The 19,826-nt window shown below is 45.6% G+C and overlaps 2 protein-coding genes across 7 annotated transcripts in view; one reads left to right on the plus strand and one right to left on the minus strand.

The window, feature by feature from the left end:
* The first annotated feature begins 748 nt into the window (after nt 1-748).
* On the plus strand, nt 749-17,865 carry wdsub1 (WD repeat, sterile alpha motif and U-box domain containing 1). 4 transcript variants are annotated; one of them, XR_015843275.1, is made up of 13 exons: nt 749-982; nt 2,122-2,491; nt 3,343-3,530; nt 3,660-3,746; nt 3,829-3,922; nt 4,145-4,178; nt 4,816-4,856; nt 5,216-5,322; nt 5,539-5,565; nt 6,606-6,766; nt 7,403-7,582; nt 8,460-8,588; nt 9,481-9,629. XR_015843275.1 is itself a non-coding variant. In XM_088297012.1 (13 exons), exons 1-13 carry the CDS (start codon nt 883-885, stop codon nt 17,544-17,546), a joined length of 1,707 nt encoding a protein of 568 aa, XP_088153138.1. In that variant the 5' UTR covers nt 749-882; the 3' UTR covers nt 17,547-17,865. The 4 variants fall into 4 exon arrangements, 3 of the variants coding, with proteins under 3 accessions (XP_088153138.1, XP_088153139.1, XP_088153140.1); XM_088297012.1 differs by lacking the exon at nt 6,606-6,766 and adding an exon at nt 17,370-17,865 and having other exon boundaries at nt 9,481-9,653; XM_088297013.1 differs by lacking the exon at nt 6,606-6,766 and adding an exon at nt 15,111-15,772 and having other exon boundaries at nt 9,481-9,653.
* Nucleotides 11,785-19,826, minus strand: part of LOC148337655 (protein TANC1-like) — a 49,019-nt gene continuing 40,977 nt past the window's right edge. For 2 of the 3 annotated variants that reach the window (XM_088297008.1, XM_088297011.1), the window contains 9 exons: nt 18,879-18,960; nt 18,502-18,635; nt 16,787-16,910; nt 15,681-15,856; nt 15,195-15,315; nt 14,824-15,020; nt 14,483-14,629; nt 14,177-14,277; nt 11,785-13,617 (listed from right to left, as the gene is read on the minus strand). In XM_088297008.1, the coding sequence (XP_088153134.1) occupies nt 12,375-13,617; nt 14,177-14,277; nt 14,483-14,629; nt 14,824-15,020; nt 15,195-15,315; nt 15,681-15,856; nt 16,787-16,910; nt 18,502-18,635; nt 18,879-18,960 (2,325 nt within the window). In that variant the 3' untranslated portion in view covers nt 11,785-12,374. The remainder of the gene's footprint in view (nt 13,618-14,176; nt 14,278-14,482; nt 14,630-14,823; nt 15,021-15,194; nt 15,316-15,680; nt 15,857-16,786; nt 16,911-18,501; nt 18,636-18,878; nt 18,961-19,826) is intronic. The other variant, XM_088297009.1, reaches the window with a different exon arrangement.

Consider the following 19,826-nt stretch of genomic DNA (forward strand, 5'->3'; position numbering starts at 1 on the left):
AGTCTACTTAAGTTTTCGTTTTAGCGAGTGTAGGAGCCATTCGGGGGCTGTCTTAAGTTTGATTAGATGTGCAATAATATTTTTGACCACTTGGTGGCGGCTTTGAAGGCGCAGCACTAGCTTTGGAGCCACGCAGTTCTTCCCCGCAGCAGGTGCAATCAGAAGCAATCAACAGGAAAGCAAGCAGCGGCAGCCAACAGAAGCAACAATTAGACTCAGCAATCAGACTACAATAAGCACCTCAAGGTAAACTCCTATGAAGGAACGAGCCACGTGGAAACCACAAAAGGTGGAAATTGACAAACTGAAGAGTGAGTCACTGTATCATAGCACAAATCTAGTTGTGAAAATCACCCCGGGCCCAAACGACGTAGTGGCCGACAAAATGCGAATCACGTGCGTCGTTCTCCCTCTTTCGATATGAGATAGTGCAAGCATTTTTCAAACAAATTCCCCGTTCATTGAAAAATTGTCGTGTAATTATTTACTGGTTCCTGGTTTTACAACTAGTTGTCCAACATGCGCATCACGCTCGTAACACGGTCGAAATTTGTCGCCCTCGCTTGACTGAGGCTTTGCACACGGCGCGTGTTGCGTTTGAGGGGCGGCCCTCGAGTTAGCGATTATCACTCTGATAACGTTTGCAAAAACTCAAAACAAGCCCAATGTATTGTAAGGAAACAAAAGTGAAACTTTTATGTCGAGATAAGTCTCCCCCCCGCCCTCAGTCACGTCACATTGTGCCAGGTTAGCAAAACAGAGACGGGATATAACAGACCGTAAACGTTCATTTTTACTTGTATGCTTTTCATGAAGTTTATGAGTACTTCTACCAATCACAAGGATTAAGTCCATTACATGTAAAAATATGTCACTAACTACATGTGCCAAGGAATGACGTCACTTGTGACGACATTTTGGGAGCTCGCTGTCGGAGTTAAACAGGAAGTAAACGCACTGACTCAAACGCAAAGAAAAAACGGTAAATTGATTTTTTTTTCCTGCGTTAAAGTCTTTCAGTCCTTTTCAAATATAGGTGTGACCTCGTCATGATGTTGTGGAAGCGAAAAGACGTGATGAATTCGCTTTCATGTATCGTTAGCTTCCAGTTGTTTGGGTTACCAGCTTTGTTGTTTTTCGGGATTCCGTAAATTTCTAAAAATATGTTGCCGCGTTATTAAAGTCAATTATATAGTGAGTCGAAACTACTAGTTCGTGACATTGGTTGCGTCTGGTGGTATAACAGTTCAGCTCAGGAATGGCCATCGGTTTAATTGCGTATGCAAGGAATGTATTAGCACAAACACGCCGTTTTCTTGGTGTCTTGAATTGATTCGAGCATTTATTTAATATCCAGCTAAGGCCGATGTACTTAAACCCTTTAGTAAGACAAGTGTAATGGTAACATTTTTATCGACGACTGTGTGGCATCTGCACACGATTGTAGTTGGACAGCTTTGGCATCCAAGTCCGAAAACTGGTTCGTCTTACTAGTGACTCACCTCAATGTTCTCGATATAATAGCGCTACTTTACCACACTGAGTTATCGCAATGCAATTTCGACATTGAGCAGATCCAGGAGCAAATATTTACTACAAATGTGTTTGTTTTCAAATAAATGTATGAATTGAACCACACCCGAGCAAGCGACAGGATAAAGGGCTGGCGGCTAAAGAACCATGGTGCACAACACCAGCCTGATTGGCAGCAGTAGTGAAGAGGACTAGTGAACAATTGGGCCTCACCAGTAACGTGTTGTGAGGACAACTTAGGCACACTATTACATTGACCTTTAGTTGGATATCGAATAAATGTTTGTCATGTTAATTTCCATTATGTAAAATAAACTCAAAACCTTTTGCACTTTGGCAAGTAGTAAAAAATAAATAAAATGAAAATACATATATAAATATACCCATATATAAATACTCATTAGAAAGTAATCCAACAAATCGGAAAAGGAGTGAGATGAAGTCTGTTGGAGCTGTAAAAAAAGCGCTTTCCAGATGGTGTCATAGCGGGACATAAGCACACAAATGTGTTTGTGCTCATTCCTTGTGGCAGTGTACTTCGAGTAAGACCATCTCTCCAAATGGTGTCCCTGATTTGCACTTTACAAGACCACCGAGATGACGTCAATTGGTGTGCGTTCTCCGCACAACTGTTCGCCACATGTTCCGGAGACAAGACCGTGCGGGTGTACAACACCCGGGACTTCTCGGAGCTGGCCTTCTCACCGCTGGAAGGACACGGCTACAGCGTCCACTGCTGTTGCTTCAGCCCCTGCGGACAGTTCCTTGCCTCGTGTTCCACGGATGCCACCACGCTGGTGTGGTCCATGGCCACCGGTGAGATCGAGGCCATCCTGCATCATCCCGGTCGCAGCCCCGTTCGGATCTGTGTGCTCTCCCCGGACTCCATCCATCTGGTCTCTGGTGCATCTGACGGCTCTTTGGCTCTCTGGGACTTCCCATCCAAGCAGCTACGCAGGTATGGGAGTACTGTGAAACGCCATTTATCACAGAGGAGACATTCCAGACCCCGCCCCCTGCGATAGGTGAAAATCTGTGACATCGCTGAATCATATTTAAAGAAAAAAAAAGAAAAAAAAAATATATATATATATATATTAAATGGTTTTACCCCTCCGACACACTTTGAAAGGCAACGCGGGTGAAAAATAATCAATTTGATGTGCCTCCATTATTCTGAAGCGTGAACTTGTTCTTCTGATGGTTTTGTGGAATCCGAATGAAGAATATGAACGCATCATTGTCAGGGCCGTGCCCGTTTTCTGTGTTCAGTCACGTGGCGTTCGCAACGCAAGCGCAGACGTTATTGCACAGAAGAATTTTGCTGTGAATTCAAGAAATGGCAGCGATTATTTAACAACACTTTGAGAATGGAAAAAAAAAAAGACTTGATGCAAAGTTTCAAACTATTTGCCACCCAGAGTTAAAGTTGACTGTAAATTAGAATTAGAAATCCCTTTATTGTCATTGTACTCAAGTGTGCAACGAGATTAGAGGGCTCCCCTCTCTAAAACGACCCGTAAAACAAAAGAGAATGAAACGGCGTATATTTTAACCCCAAAAATGTTCCAATCATATCATAAGAATCTTTCCACAGCGAGCGAGCAAGACTTGAGCGTTTCCAAAACTTTACGTGTGCTTTATTACGTTCCAATGTGTGCGTGTGGGAGGCGGGAAACTATCTCTAATGTCTATTTTTTTGCCAGTTCTTTGTGGATTTTCTCCTGCGGTGGTTCTGGTGTGCCGTGTGATAAATGTGGATTCTTGACGGTGTGAACGGGGGTGTCAAAGTGTCTCGTGCTTGTGAAGGACCAGCTGCGTGAGTGACACAACGATGGTGGCGTGCTCGTTCAGCCCGTGCGGCCAGATGTTTGCCACCGGCTCCACCTATGGCGACCTCCGTGTGTGGGATCTGGATATGAACCAGCTCCATGCCGAGAAGAACGCTCACGACCTCGGAGTCACCTGCTGCACCTTCGCTCCCGACATCCTCAGCGGTCAGCGACAAAGTTTATTTATTTCTATTTTATTAAAGTTTTTATGATACCGTGCATCTTGAGCAAATGTCCAAAGCCTAAAGTCAGCTGGATGAAGCGCAACACAATTTCTGGTGGTCTGTCCTGCAGACAGTCAAGTGGTGCAGTTCCACTTGGCGTCCTGTGGACAGGACAGTCGCGTGAAAATTTGGTCCATCACCAAGCTGACTTCCGGAGGTAAACCACCGCAGAAGAATTCCCGAAACACACAAAATGTCGTCCATCTGACTACTAATCGGGACTTTTCTCTCTTTCGTAGCCTTTCGCATTCAACCGCTGCATACGTTGTGTGGCCAGTCGGCTCCAGTCCTTACGTGTGCGTACTCCCCAGATGGACAACGGCTCGTCTCAGGGTAAGGAAGGAGACGGGATGATTTATTGATTTTCCAGTTTGACTTGTGACTGCGTCGATCTCTTTTTGAAAAGACTCGGTGACATCCAATGTAATCATTTACACCAAATGATGTCACAAGTTGAATAGAATGACACTGCGGAATATGACCACTAGAGGGAGACTTGGATCAGTTTCTTTCAGATGATCTGAAAGTCACTCATTATTTGTTTTCATCCCACAGCTCGGTGGACAAAACAGTGACCGTCTACGACGCTGTGAGTTCCATCTTCAAGTTGATTATCAGGAGGTGCTGTATAGGCTAAAAATAACATTTTTCTCTCATGCTCTGCTAAAACCTCTCTCACTACATCAAACCTTTAATGCTCCCCCAAAATATTGTCATGTTCACAAGAAGAAAAAAAAAAGTCAAACACCAGAAAAACAAACTCTGAAGAAAACGGGCACATGCAAAACAAAAGAACACCACACGCGGAAGAAAAAACACACACACACAAAATTGATGTACACTAAAGCTTTCACACAAGGATAAACTTCTCAAGAACACCCACAAGCTAGCTCATGTGCAAAAAAACCTGTTCCGCTCATCTAAAAAGAAATCTCCCCCACGCACCCAAAAAAAAAATAAACATGTCTACCCGCCCAGAAAAACTCTCTCATGCCACACAAATCCTCTCATAGATTTCACTTTTGTTATTGGCCAAATAAACCCCTGGCAAAGACACAAAAATAATCTTTCTTCTGGTTATGCCGTTCAAATGGCGTATCAGTCGAGATTTTTTTGTAGCGCGTGAGAAGAAAATGACATTTTTGCCATCGTTGGCACCTCAGACGTGATCTTGCCCTCTCGTTATATTTACTGATGTCATTTTTTTTTTTTTTTTTTGGGGGTAGAAAAATGCTGTGTTGCTTTACACGTTGAATCGACATGAAAGGTAGGTCGGCGGAGAAAAAGCTTCGCCGGTGGACTCGATTCCGCATTTTTGTGAAATTTCGCTACCAATTTTATCGTTTGTCTTGTTTTGAAGCAGCCGTAAGTGAACTGTAGTTGATATCAACTTGACAAAATGTTTGCCGACATCCAAACGCTGTCCAATGTGTATTGCATTCGCTGGTTTGCAGAGCATGTCAGTGTTGACCGGGCCGCGTGCAAATTGAAAATGTCTTTGCACATCTGAGAATAGCCGTGGGAGCACGGCGCTAAAGATTCAGTCGTAACATGAACGTGCAAAGAGCACACATGCTTCGGAGCGAACGCAAGCGGCGTTTCAATGACGGGCATCCTCCGCCGTAGGTACGTGACCGCCTGTTCCTTCTCGCCGACGTCGCCTCTCGTCGCCACAGGGTCCATGGATAAGACGGTGAACATCTGGAGATTGGAAGACGGAAGCAGTGGCCACGGTTGGAACTCCTGAGCATGATTTTCTTAGTTGTTTTTTTTTTCCTTTCTCTCTTGTTCATGCCTGATGAATATTTCTTCCACGAATTTGCATTCATTTATTTTGAACAGTCTAAGACACTTTTACGCATGCTGAGGGCGTTGTGTTGATATTTTCACGACACTTTGTCTTATCTACTGTTCTTGATCATTTACCTTCAACATGCTCTGTCTTCCAGAAGAGGCCACTGTGACCGCATGTCAAGGTAAGATGTGACTTTTTTTTTTTTTAATTCTCGTGATGACTACTGACAGTCCAAAGTTTGGAGACCCCTTCAAAAAACATGAGGAGGTCAAGAAATCCAAGCTATTAAATGAAGTCTTGCTGCGCACTCGCCGTGCAAGTCATCGCCGGTCTCAAAGTAGCATCGACATCCGAAAATATCAACATGTGCAAAAGTGGCATGTGGGCAAATCATTTCATCCATTTTTCTTACCATTGAGGAATTGGCGAATTAGAGTACGTTTCCAAACCTTTGACCGATACGTCCATGATGTGAGCCGCTTTTCCTTGCGCGCCGGAGCCTATCGCAGCCGTCTTCGGGTGGTGGGCGGGCTGCGGCCTGAACCGGTTGCCAGCCAATCGCAGGGCATGCAAAGTCCTCTTCAAAATCAGGGCGGAACTCGTCATACCGGACGTGGACGCTAACACCTTCCAAAGTTTTGATTTTGGCCTCGCGCATTTACTGCACAAAAGCGTGTCCGTGCACGTCAACTGGCGTGCCGTGATCCATTTCCAGTGCCCATGCGCACCGGTGCACCACTTTTGTGCAGCCATGTTCAGACATAGTTTGACATGGAGGCCAATTTCCCGTCACATGGCGTGATTGCATTAAGCTAGCAGACTTCCACGAGATGAAGTCCTGATTAAATACACAACATTGAATTCTCTTGTTTTATGCGTCACTTCCAATGAATCGATGAAAGTGTAAGATGGGCGGAGGATAGGTAATCAGTTTGTGTATTTATCATCATGTTTTTATACGATATTTCTATCAATGATAATTGCTTTAACACACTTGCGTTGTTATTTGAACACAGTATCCTGAAGATGTGTTTAGTTAAAGTAACCTTTACACCGTGAGTTGTTATTTTCTGCTGATGATTAGTTATTGATGTTTTCTGTCTTCTGCTGATTCGTTTAGTCTAAAACGGACCACCAGTGTTAAGTAATCTCCTGTCTTCTGGTCATTTAGTTTAGGCTAAACAGACCTTCATTGTATTCTAATTTCTTGTGATTCTTGAGTCAAGCGAATAAAAGCAGAGCCGGTGAGAGGAGGAGAGAGGGGAGTTGCATGGAGCGCTGCTGCTCGCGTCGCGGCCTCTCTGTCCCACTCTTTGAACAACGAACGGTGTCTGGTTCCTCCTGGCCTTTCAGCTAGCGTTGTATTTCGGCCGTTACATTTAGTAAGTTATTTCAGTAAGCTCTCCCAAAATGGCCATTCAAACCTGACAGAAAGCAAGCACTTTTCTTCCTCTTATTGTATTTGGAGAACGTTGCCATTTTCAGCAGCGCAGAGTGTTCTATGATTTATTGACAAGGAGTGAGAGCAAGCACTCCAAAGTCTTCAGAAATTGTCTTATGATCCATTTCAGTATGTTTTAATGCCATTGACGGCCAAAGACGTCAAAGATCCTTTTTTTTTTTTTGAATGAGTTAACGGGTGAAATGATATTTAGTCAGTATCGTGGAATTTGACGCAGAGAGTGCGGGTCTGTAATGTGTAGGCTCACTAATTGAATATAATAATAGAATATAATTTGTTGAAGCTATTTTCTGTTGCAGCCTGACTGAATATCTAGCGATCTCTCTCTCTCGGTGTGTGTGTATGGGCTCATGCGTGTCAGCTTTTGATGTGCCTGCTCATGTGCACTGTGCACCTTTATCCTTTGTCAAAGCCAATGTCAATGAAAGCGCTCAGAATGAATCCATAAAGTGTGCCAGCGACTTAAGTGGAACCTTTTGAAATCAATCAGCGGCAGGGCTCCAAGATAACATTTGGCCGGAAAAATCTCAACCGTCACTCTTCTTTGTCCTCTCAGCATCGGCGTCAGCAGGTGGGTGCAAGCTGGCGGTCGGCGATTGGTCCGAGGAGGATGTGTCGGCGTGGCTTTTGGAAGAAGGGCTGGAGGGATTGGTGGACACATTCAGAAGCAACAACATCGACGGGATCGAGCTGCTTGCTCTCACCAAAGAGACGCTGCGGTCAGAACTGCGCATCGGTGCGAACCGACCACTTGCTGAATTGCGCAATTTGGTTGACGTGTGACCCTTGAGAATGACATGACCTTGACATGTGACCTTAGTTTGTTTGACCTTCTTTCAGTGCACCGCTTGCTTTTCTCTCACAAAGACCCAAATGGCAAGCGATGGATTCATTTTTGGCCTGGTGCTGATATTTGGACAAATATAGTCATTGGGCCTTTTTGTTCATATCTGCCGGCCAATAAGATATCAACTTAAAACTGGGCTCACGGATCACGGCTTTTTCTGTTGGATCGGATGCGTTTTTTCGGACTATGCGGATGAAAGCGGTGCCGTCGGGTTGCCGATCTGCAAAGTGACGTTGTTGATCGATATTTCAGCCGCCATCAAAGCAAACAAATACAGTATTTATGTTCACTTTTCTTTCTTTCTTTATTTTCATCTGTAGTCAACGTTTAAGAGCCGCCGTTGACACTCGGAACATGAGCGTTCCAAAATAGGGCGTGAACTCCGGATGTCATTGGCCAGCGGCGCATCAAAAGAAATTGTTGTTACGAGGACTGTAAACTGAGCGGGTGCGGCCCCGTGACGGCTGCCTCTGAAACGGCTGCTGAATTCATTTTCCTCTCATGCCAATCGCGTTGGTTGTCAAGAAAATGTTGGAGTGAACTTCCCCTTTAAAATGTCGGCACACGCGTAAATGTGGCCGCTTGGTGTGTGACGGTGACCGGGTCGGTGCCACGCAAGACTGGCAAGTGCTCCACTCGTGCGGAGCAAATGTCGCCAATCTTGATTTTGAAAATAATCTTCTTGTGTGCTGTCACTCCACCTTGTTCCACTTCACGTTCCCTTTTCATGAGAGAACACCATAACAGTGCGTGTGTGTGCACGTAGAATCAGTGGGGCAGCGCAGCAAAGTCCTGAGGAAGGTGGAGGAGCTGAAGAATGCGTGTTCAGGTCTTCCTGATGAGTTCCTGTGTCCAATCACCAAGGAGATGATGAGAGAACCGGTCCTCGCTGCTGGTGAGCTGCAACATTTCCACTAAATTGTCGAAATATCGGTGCCACAAATTCACCCATGGGAAGATTGAGTTATTTATTTTAAAACCAGTTCCCTCATTAATTAGATTTGTTTTGCTTTTTTTTTTTTTTTTAACGACATATTCCCTGTGATGAGCGGAGGTTCACTTTTTTTAAAACTGGAAACTGCGAGAATTATTGGGACTTTATCGTAGTTAGCAGTATTTGAAATTAAAAGTGACATAGTCACGCGTAAATATAAACACTTTTTTATTTAGGAAGCGAGCAGCCATGTAGAATCGAATTAAAAAAAGAAAGAAAGAAATAGGCTCTCGTCGCTCCAAAAAATCTCACGTGTTTCATTTTTCTTTTTTTTCCCCCATTTCATTCAAGTGGCGGCGTAATTAAAACTTATGTCACATAACAATAAAACACATGATTAAGTTTGTTATAGTACTCGTAAAAATATCTTCAAAAAATGTTTCTCCCAACATTAAATATTTTTTTTTCCCTGTTGCATTGATTGTGTGGACCAATTTATGATGATTAAATGATCCAAAAAACAAAATGTTTGGGATCAAGGTTAAACGAAAACAAAATTAAAAACCAATGTTAACGTTAGATTGTTTTTTTTTTTTTTTAGCACCGTGCATTTTCCTAATTTGCTCGTCTGTTCTCATGACCTTTTACAAAAAAGTAAAAAATGATTGGCGGCCAAGAAGCGTGAAATTGGTCGCGGCACATTAGAATGGCAAGTTATCCAATTCCAAAAAGTAGCGCAAGTTAATGTGGCGTTTAGGTCAAAGCCTGAAATTTCACCTGAATGGCAATTATGCGTTGGACGTGAATAAACGTCGGCAAACACCGACCGGTTGCCGTGTGCACGTTCCCGCAGATGGCTACTCGTATGAGCGTGAGGCCATCGCCATGTGGATCGGCACCAAGAACCGCTCCAGTCCCATGACCAACCTCCCCTTACTGACAACTTTGCTAACCCCGAATCACACGCTGAAGATGGCCATCGGCAGGTGGAGGGCGAGCCGCTATGCCGCCGCCGCATCATTTCAGGTACACGAGCGACAAGTGTCGAAATCGCTCCCAAGCCGTCGAGATGATGACTCATCTCAGTTAGGTGAGCGCGACTAAAATCCCATCGGGGATTTCCAAGAATCGCAGTTGAGCCGTTCAGTCGTCATCCAATCAAATCAATTAGAAATCCCTTTATTGTCATCGTACTCAAGAGTGCAACGAGATTAGTCGCATTTGAACCCGTTCATCGTTAATAGAGAAGAAAATTGAGCTAAGAAGGTGTACTGGATGCGCAATCACATGCACGCGCGGTGAGAACGACGATTTTTATGTTTCACACGCATTGGACTGCCGTATTTGTGGCGCACCTTTTATATAAGCAAAAAAATCAAATTATATATATATATATATATATATTTAGCCGCAATTTTCTCTTGTTTAGTGCATGTCCAGAAGGATTTTGTACTGTGAATGCACGTAAAGGTACAGCAACAGATTGTTAAAACAGTGCCTTCTAACACTGCAACAAGTTTGCTCATGAAAACAGAAAAAAAAAAATGGACATTTATTTAGCGTATTGGCTTAATGACAGAGTGCCCCCTACTGGTGAAAGAAAAATCCACAGAAAAGCCGCACCCATGTACGAGCCACATGGTTGGAAAGCGAGAAAAAAAGTAGCGGCTTAGAGTCGGCAAAATACGCTAATTATGGGTAAGAAATTTCCAATCGTATGCCACAGGTCGACGTGCAAAGTACACAAACGGCAAACTCAAGTGCAAAAAGTTCCTCATCCCTGGTCGAGATGACGAGCCTTGTCTGCATTTCATGCAACGGTGGGCTCTTTCCAAAGGGATTCATTTCGACCTCGCGCTTGTTTTGTAACAAACAAACAAAACAAAATGGCGCCTCAGTCTGTTGGGATGTGTGCAACCTTTCAAGTACAATCGCCATTTGTACCTCCAGAGTTGTGTTGCGAATCCTTCACTAAATGAATAAAAAAACAATTCCGAGTGTGTATTTTGCACTTTGAAATCTGGTGATTGAGCGACATGAAAAGTGGGAATAATTCGAAACGGCTCTCAAGTTATCGCGCCGCGCTCCTGCAAATGCAAAGCACACTTGTCAACGACATATTTTGTCTTTTATTAGCCATTATTTGGTGTCCTTACACATTGCATGAGGACAATTTCTTGATCCCGTTTCATGTCTATACATTTGAATGTTCATTTTGTCTTCATCCCGAAAACATTTACGGGACTGTGAAATTTTGCGATTCCACATCCTTTGTGGCCACGTTCTGTATCCATCGCATGAAAAGTGTCGTCTTTTGAATTCTTGACTGCTTGCGTTCAATAAAACAAATAAGCGCTTCATCAGTCGTCTGCTCTGCGAAAATAAATGCAACGTACAGTAAATATTGAAGCGACCGACATTGACGAGGAGGTTCTCGTTCAGATGTGCTCACGAGGCTGTCATGTGCACTGATAAAAATGGACAAGGAAAAAGATCTGCAAATATAAATGATTTCAAAATGGTCTTGCATGACGTTCATCATTATTATGCACACGCACAAAACCGTTTGCTATCGGACAATTTGGCATGATATTGCGCGTGGCCAAAGGTGGAAAAAAAAAAAAAAAGAAATCAAGCTGCAGTGGCGCTTTTCATTCAGTATCTCAAATCATCTTATTCCATTCAAGTGAATGAAAATGCCGTTGATTCGTTCCAGGCGGAAAAAAAAAAAGATTGTTGTAATGTGTATTTGAACTCATTTACCGCCATTGACGGCTTAAGACGTCAAAGATACATTCTTTTTTATACTCGAGTTCATGTGGAAAAAGAACGGCTCCATAATTTTGTAACGTCATGAAATAGAATGAACAAGAACAAAATAGTTGGTGTCGCACCGCGTCAATGAAATAGCGGTTGTTGTGCTCACGGCGGCCTCCCGGGGGCGCTATAAGACAGACGCGTCGGCTTCTCCGTTTGTCAGTACTTAGGACGAGAATAAAGTTTGCATTCAATTCACTGCGTAAAAGGTTGGAGCGAGGCCACGTCGATGCTATGAAGCGCTCACGTTAAGCTCTGACTAAGGACCGATGCGGTTGTGTCATTATTTGTTTTGTCTCGAAAAGGAAACGTCACTTGGGAGTGGCGCTCAACAGCCACTTTTCTTGATAATTGGTCACAATTTTATCTGGTAAGCTATTTGTTATCAAGTTGCTCTTAAAGTTAAAAAGAAAATCCCCAAAATAATTCCGACGGCTCTCGTTGGGGAACCTCGACGGGAATAAAAGTTTGCAAATGCTCATCTGCAAGCATCAATTTTCATTTGTGAGTTGCGCGATGCCGTTTGACTTGAAATGTGTGGGCGAGTTAATTTAGTTTTCCTCTCGGCCAAAATGTCTTCCAGATTTGCTCGTCGGTCTGCCCCTTTGAAAGCGGCGGGTCCATTTTCCTAATTTCCTTGCTCTCCTCCCAATCGGGACTCCAAACAAACAAAAAAAAAACACCTGAAAGCGCCTCGGTTGTACCTGCCGGCGATTCACTTCATGCGTCCGGCCTTTTGACTTGGTTCTTATTGTCGACAAATAGGAAAGGGCTTTGATGTGGCAGCTATTTAAAAACTGGTGTGGTGTGCTCACGCCGTAAACGTGAAAGCGGACGCGGACCGCCGGTTGGCTCTCCATCGCAAACGCCAGTCAACGCACACGCTCGGTAGCACTCGAGACTTTTCCCGTTCACGCCTCGACAAACCATTCACACGTTGGACTCGATGAAGGAGCGTTTGGGCTTCATGGGCCCCATGTGCAGCGTCGGCTTGTCTCGGGTCAAGCTGGCCTGCCGGTGGCTCCCGTCGGGAAAACGTCGACGAGAGGACGCGGCGCCTCTCGCCTCTCGCCGGCGGAGCCGATCGCCCGAGTCTCGACTTGCGGAGAGCCGCTCCTGGAAGGAAGAGCGCTCGTACTCGTCGTTGAAGCCCGGGAACTGGGCGAGTGTCATCTTGAAACTTTCGCCGCCCCCTCCTCCTTGTCCCTGCCGAGCAAAAGCGGAGGTCCGCTGGCTCTGGACTCGCACCGCTTTGTCCGTGACGCCCATGAAGGGCCGCGGCTTCGGCTCGCCTTTGGACCTGAAGCTGCCGCTGCTTTTTCGGGGACGCGGCGGGTCGAGCGCCTGCCGCTTGCCGTTGTCGGACTGGTTCCCGCTGGACGCCCGACTCGAGCCGGAACCCCCAGAGCCCGCCGTTCCCGCTCCTCCGGCCTCCCTCCGGACTTCCGCCGGGTTATCCGTCGCCGCCGAGCGCGCCGAGAGTCTGTCGTAACCTCTGGAGAAGCTGGCCGAGCGGGGCTGGTACGGCGGAAGAGGACCGGGAGGGGACGAGCTGCTCGGGGACATGGGATGGTAGTGTTCGCCGGGGCTGAGCCCGTGATGTTCCGCGTGGAGGGCCGGCGCGGGCCTCAGGGAGGTGGACATGTGTCTTCCGGCGAGAGGACTGGAGGGTCCGCAGAGAGACAAAGGCCGGCCGCCCGCTCTGGCCCCCGATTGCAGCGAGTGGCAGTGGTGCTGAGTCCTGCGGCTCTGATTTGGACTTGGCTTGTGGACAGCAACCGGCGGCTCAGGCGGCTCCATAAAGAGCGGATCGTGAACATACTCGTCTTGAGGGAAACCCGCCGTGTGATCGGGTAACGCAAAGGCCACGCCTCCCGGGAGAGTCCTGTTTGGAGCGTACGGATTGAGAGGCCAACATCGCAAGCTCAGTTGCTCCGCTTCTTCCCCCTCGGCTTCTGGGATTGGCCTCTCCAGACTTGCGTGAGAACGCACGTGTGTGTCGTCCTCAGGGGGGGGGTGGTGGTGGCTGTGAGGGTCCCTGTTGGTGCCGCTGGATATCCTCTGATGATGCGCGCATTCCTCCTCCACCCGTAGCAGCAGGCGACGGATCTCCCGGTTGGATGGGCACAGTCGTGCTGCTTCGTGGAGGTCTGCCAGCGCCTCAGCAAATTGCCTGGAGAGGACAGTTGAAGAATACGGAGTGAAACCTCGGTTGGCCATTCGCGCCCACTCAATTTTTCGGCAGGTTTAACAGAATTTAGAGTTACGTGCCGTCAGTGTAGCTCAGTGCTTCTCAAATTGCGGGGTTGGGGCACATGTGACCCTTGGGAACGTGCTGCTGTACTACAACAAGGTGTAATTGCACCTCCACTCCAGTAGTTGGCAGTGGCGTTGTCCTTGTGTGCTGAACTTTGTTTTACAACCAAAATGCCTTTATTTATAGTCAATTGTTTTCTTCTTGCTAGTGGGAGCGTAAGAAAAAAATTGGAGAAGCACTGGGTTTGGATTATGCGATGATATTTAACTCATTCACTCCCAGCCAGGTAAAAAAAAAAAAGGGATCTTTGACGTCTTTAGCCGTCAATGGCAGTAAATGAGTTAATGACATTTGTCATCAGGATTCATTCATGTTCATATCTTGGGAGCAAAGTTGAGATCAAGTGTCAGCAACATGTTTTGGATTTTTGTGCTAAACGAGGCTTCGCTCCCGTTGAGCTGGAGGATGGCTGTACCTGCTACTCCTCTTGGCCCGTGCTCTGGCGTAATAGGCCTCGTAGGACCTGGGCTTCAGGTCCAGAGCTTTTGTTGCAAAGTCCTCAGCGATGCCAAAGTCCTGAGTTTTCATAGCAAAAAAAAACCAAGTTGTGACTTTTGGTTGGAGAACGGCAAATGTATTCCAAATTGCCAAGCATTTTAAGTTCATCCTGAAATTTCACCAAAAGCAGAAAATGAGTTACGTGTCATCTCGTCATACATTGACATTGACCTCACCCCGCACAGAATGTGGGGAAATGCGCGTGTGCGTGATGCGGCCTTACGTTGGTTTTCCTTCGGCAACGGGAGAGGTTGAGATAGAGAGACACCCGCAGGTCTTTGAGCCCTTTCGGCTCTTCCGCTTGGCCCTCCCGAGGCAGTTTTCGAAGCGCGTACTGGTAACGCTGGCCGGCCTCCTTCATCCGTCCTTTCTGCTTGCCACGTAAGAAGCAAAAGAAAGAAATGGATGAGGAGCAGACGGAATCCAACGTGTTTGGAAACAAGAGGAGGCGGAATTCTTCCATGGAGCACAAAAGTTTGAGGTGGCACTGAGAGATTCGCTTCCTTCCCGATTTCCAATTTGTTTATCGGAGAGGGGGGGAGGTGACCGTTGTCTTTCAAGTACCTTGTAAAGCAGGTTTCCTTCCTCCATGAGCTTCTGCAGCAGAATGAGAAGGATGTCTGGTTTGGTGGAAGCCATGGCCCACGTGGCGTGACCTGATAGGACCTCACAAATGATTCTCATGCGTCTCACCTTGATTTGGTGACGCGCGTCAATTGACCTACCTGATCGATCATGCGGTGCCGTTCTGTATCCTTGCGCTTGATGAAAGGAAGGACAAAGACAAAGGGGGGATTGTCAAGAGGATGTAAAACTGTTGGCTTTGGCCTTTTTTTTTTTTTCTCTCTCAGAACAACCACATTAGCTCCAGCTAAACTCGTCGACGTCATTTGGCAATCTTGACCATTCAATACAAGCAAAGCTGCCGTACGGACCCGTCTTGGAGCCTTTTTGGAGTAACGAGGTCACCAAGGCCGGATTCTGGCAGCCGTGCGCTCTGCTTCCGTTGTTGTCCGTCCTCTCTAGCACGGCGCCGTGATCTAGCAGAAAGTGGACCTAAGCATGAAGAGGAACATACTCAGGCAAGTTATTCTCTTCCGATCACCTGACCCAAAGCTTTCCTTGCATCCTCATCCGAAATTGAAACTAAAATGACAGTGAACCTCGGCTTCATCTTTCACCCCCCCTTGAGGAGGAAAAGCGCAATTATTATATATGTCATGTCGTATCGGCCGATGTCAGACCTTTTTAAAAAGGCAAAAATGTAGCTTGATGCTGACCCCCCGCAATGAACACATTAAAGGAGTCACAATCTGGTAACTCCCAGGTTCGTCCAGTAAGTTGTGTTTTGTGGCCGGAAAGCAAAGGTGTTCTCCTGTGCTATGAAAGGCGCAAAAAGAAGAATTGAGCGCGACACCCACGAGATCAACATCTCCGTTAAGTGCGGCCAGGTCGAGAGGAGCGCGTCCTTGGCCGTCCGCTTGGTTCACGTCCGCTCCGGCATCCACCAGAGGCCGCAGCGCACCCCCGTGGCCCCTCATGCAGGCCCAGCCCGTCGCAGTCAGACCTTCCTGATCCGCCGCCGACACGGAGGCGCCTGATTGCATGGGACGGAGAAACAAAAGATTGCCGAGGTCAGAGAAAACTTCCTTGTACATTTTCATGGATCCAACACCGTTCCGTTCAAAGTTACTGAAACGTTTGGAACCTTTGAAGATGATTTACACTTCAACTTTTAGCAGCCTGAAACATGGCAGCTTAATTGTACCTTGCCTTCCAGTGGAAGAGCATTTCATTGGTGTGCCCGCCACTCGACATCGCTGGCATCGATAGATTACACAACTTTAGTGATTTACGACATGTTAAAGCTTTTTTTTTTTTTTTAGATGTTAGAAAATAGACAACTTGGTTGTAAAAATGTACGGAGCTCCCAAGCTCAGCTGCATGTCTTCTAGTTCAATGAAAACAAACAACTCTTCAAGGTTTAATAGTTTTTTTTTAGTTGTGAGTTGTAGTCGACTGACATTTTATGTCAATCTGCTTCTGCAGGCGGGGCTACCAGCACAGCAAAGAGAGAGTGAGAAGCGTGCTGCGGCGAGCCGTAATAAAACGGCTTTGAAAGTGCCGATAATCGGCAAAATGCCAAATATCGGTCCAGCCGATAATTGGTCTATCACGAGTAAATATGTCAACGATCTGAAGTGTGGAAAAATAGTTCCAAAGATCCTGAATGTACTTGGAATGGAAAGGGTGAACTTATTTTTCCCTTTTTGGAGGAAAATGTGGAATGTCATTTTAACAACTTAAATGTCTCACATCAATTGAGCAAATATTATAAAGTTCGAATGCTCTGAATCGGGTGCCAAATATGGAAGCAGTAGAATGTCTCACAAAGTAATGGTAAAAATCCATTTTTGGCCGCAGAGTAACACGAACGCTCTTCAGCATACGTCCTAATTTGCATTTCAAAGGTGATGAAGCGGCAAACAACATGGCACCTTGTCGCTCATCATTTGAAGACGCTTACCCTTGGACAGCAGCATTTCCACGGTGCTGCCGTGGCCCTCCGAGGCGGCCAATATGAGCGCCGTACGGCCCTGCTTGTCACACACGCTCACGTCTGCGTCGTGTGTCAGCAGCAACTCTGCCACCTAAAACATTGGTGTTGAATCAAATCCAAGACTTTGACTTAGTGATAGACCGTGTCCTTTTTTTTTTTTTTTTCTTCAGCCCCGATACCGATTATGCGTAGTCATGCAGGTTGAGAACCGATATTTGAAGCCGATATGCGTTTGTTGAAAAAAAAAAAAAGGCTTCAAATGGTGTCAAAACTTTGGAAAAATAAAAACTCCAAAACTTGACTTCGGTTAAATGCCTTTAAGTATTTTTATGTGATTTACAAGTTATCAACGCTTTTTAGATGTTAGACAACTTTGTTTTAAAAGTTGAACAAAAAGTGTACGGAGTTGCCAGGTTCAGCTGCATCTCTTCTAGTTCAATGAAAACAAACATCTCTTTCAAGTTGACGACGGCAAATAGTTTTCTATTCGTTGTGACTGACTTTGATTCCAATTGTGGCCGTCTGTTGCCTTACTTTCTCCTGCTCGCAGGATTTCCCCCTTAGTGCGTGTGACTCGAGGTGGAAAAAGCAAACAGGCAGCTCACTGCTGATTGGCTGCGACAAGGAACCAATCAGATGGTGCTGTGGACGGGCCAATCCGCTTCTGCCGGCAGGGCCACCAGCACAGCAGAGAGAGAGACTTGTGTGCCGCAGCCAGCCAAAATAAAGCATCTTCTACAAAAAGGCCCATGCCGATTATCGGCCTGGTCGATAATTGGCCTATCACTACTTTGGAATAAGCTTCAAAATGATTTCAGATTCTATGAAGAAGGATGAACAAAAGTCGCGCGTGCAGGATACAATACTGCTCGGAACTTTTTTTTTTCCTTAACAAATTTGTAAGTCACTAAACATTAACGGCGCCCTATGTCTGTCATGTCAAACTCATTTCCGTTGCGGGCTACATGCTTTCCCTCATGTAGAATGCGATACGACTTTCTTTATATGACGCATTTCCGAATAGTAAGAATCTTGGAGTAATCAATAGCGCCCCCCCCCCCCCCCACAAAAAAGTCATCCATTGGCACTAACAGACTCACTTCAACACAGTTCCTTGACAACAAGATGGTGCCAATGCACTACTTTTATCTAATATAGCTCTTCGGCACCGTAAAACGTACTTTTCCTGCACTCACCGCGAACGTACGCAGCAGTCAAATCAGAAGTCAGAAGTCACCGAGTCGCATATGAAAATTGCTCCATTTCATACTTTATTGATTGATTTTTTTTTGCACCGCTATACTCAGAGGTGTGAAATGCAGATCCAGAAAGTCAAAAGCCGGCCAGAGTTTGGCTTTCGCCACACGTGCTTCTTCTCAAGCGGCAGGTCAACAAACTCGTTTGAGTTGAAGCAAATGTGGCAAAAGCCAAACAGTGGAAGTTTTTTTTTGTGTTTGTTTGTTTTTTTAACTTTGACACCTGTGACTTTACGATGGCGAGTCCCCCACCAGACCCGTAAGTTTTTGAACGATCTTCAAGATCAAAAATGTCGTCCTCTCTTTGACGATGCATGAACACGCATGTCGGGGTGTTTTTTTGGGGTCCCCTGGAAAGTTTCATTTTTGGAGACACAAGGATTCCGTTTGACGTCTTTCACTTCCGTAAAATATGTGCGTTGTCACCTGCGTGTGTCCGTGCTTGGCCGCGCTTAGGAGAGGAACCATCCCTCTGCGGTTTGGCACCTCCAGTCCCGCTCCTCGGTCCAAAAGGAGCGCGCACACCTCCATCCTCCCCCTGCCTGCTGCGGCACTCAGCACTGAAAGGAGAGAGCGCCGCCGTCAGATTGGCTGCGCGACAATTATAATTATATAAATATGCGACGCGCTTCATTTTCACACCAAAACAACGTCAAACCATAATTCTGGTTCTGGTTCTGCAGAATTCTAATTGTTGTCCATCATTTGAGTCAAATTAGTGGCGTTAAGTCACATCCAAAGGTTTTGCGTTGTGATGGAACCCAACTAAGTCGAAATGGATGTGAGTGATGGAAGAAACGCACCCGTTTCTCCCCAGAGACAATCGTGAGCGTCCATCTGCACTGCCAGCTGTTCATCTTCCAAGTCCAGCAGGTTCTTCACCACCTGCAGAAACAACACAATTAAGTCTCCTAGTTTTGTTGTGCACAGAGAAGGGGGGGGGGCAGACGCCGTGCTCCACTTCAGCGATTCCCAACCATTTCTGCAGGAAACAAAACAATTTCAAAGACTGCTCAAAAAATGACCATTTATCTTTCCTCAGCGCCGAATAGTGAAGGCAAAACCACTAAATGGTTTGCGTTCTTCCAACCAATCAGAAGAGGCCAACATATGCGCAGGTTGGCTGAACAATGTCATCACTTGCGGATGCCAAATTATACTTTTATTTTTTGCCTTAATGAAGCTCCTACGGGTCAACGCGGGTCCTTGGCCACTAGATGCTATCAAAGCAATAAACGCGAGTTGCTTTTGTTGGCTAAGCATAAAAAAAGGGATTCCGATCAAATCTCGCTCCCTCTCTGAATATGTACATATACGTATACGTGTGTGTATAGCAATTCATTTTTTAGCTAGTGGGCGGGGCTAAACGCTGACAAACTCAATGTGTGAGTTTGACCGATGAAATTAATTCATGAAAGACTGCAACGCAATTAATTAAATGCATAAATAATTCAATATAGAAATTGGATTTTTTTTACACAGTTTAATTAATTAATGACACATTTATTTAGTTACTTCAATATTTAATTGATAAATGGAACATTTAATTAATGAATGACAATCTTAATGAAATATTTCATGGTGTTTTAATTCATTTAATTTAAAAAGAAAAATAATAGTCTGGAATACTTGCCTCAAAATGAGAGTTTCATTGGAGAAATGCGGTTAAAAAAAAATGCCATTGGTGTTGTGTGCCAGTGTCGCTGCTGGCAGGCCTTTTAGATGTCGTCGATTGTTAGTTTTCGTCAGAT

Source organism: Idiotropiscis lumnitzeri, chromosome 5 (genome assembly GCF_059441095.1).
Source record: "Idiotropiscis lumnitzeri isolate Australia: NSW breed Sydney's pygmy pipehorse chromosome 5, RoL_Ilum_1.0, whole genome shotgun sequence".
NCBI lineage: Eukaryota > Metazoa > Chordata > Actinopteri > Syngnathiformes > Syngnathidae > Idiotropiscis > Idiotropiscis lumnitzeri.

What these genes read in the sequence shown, in the direction of transcription:
- wdsub1 (XM_088297012.1), top strand. Translation starts at nt 883, where the DNA reads ATGTGCCAAGGAATGACGTCACTTGTGACGACATTTTGGGAGCTCGCT. An exon ending in TCAAACGCAAAGAAAAAACG is followed by an intron (nt 983 to 2,121) that starts GTAAATTGATTT and finishes GCACTTTACAAG; the next exon opens with ACCACCGAGATGACGTCAAT. An exon ending in AGAACCGGTCCTCGCTGCTG is followed by an intron (nt 8,589 to 9,480) that starts GTGAGCTGCAAC and finishes ACGTTCCCGCAG; the next exon opens with ATGGCTACTCGTATGAGCGT.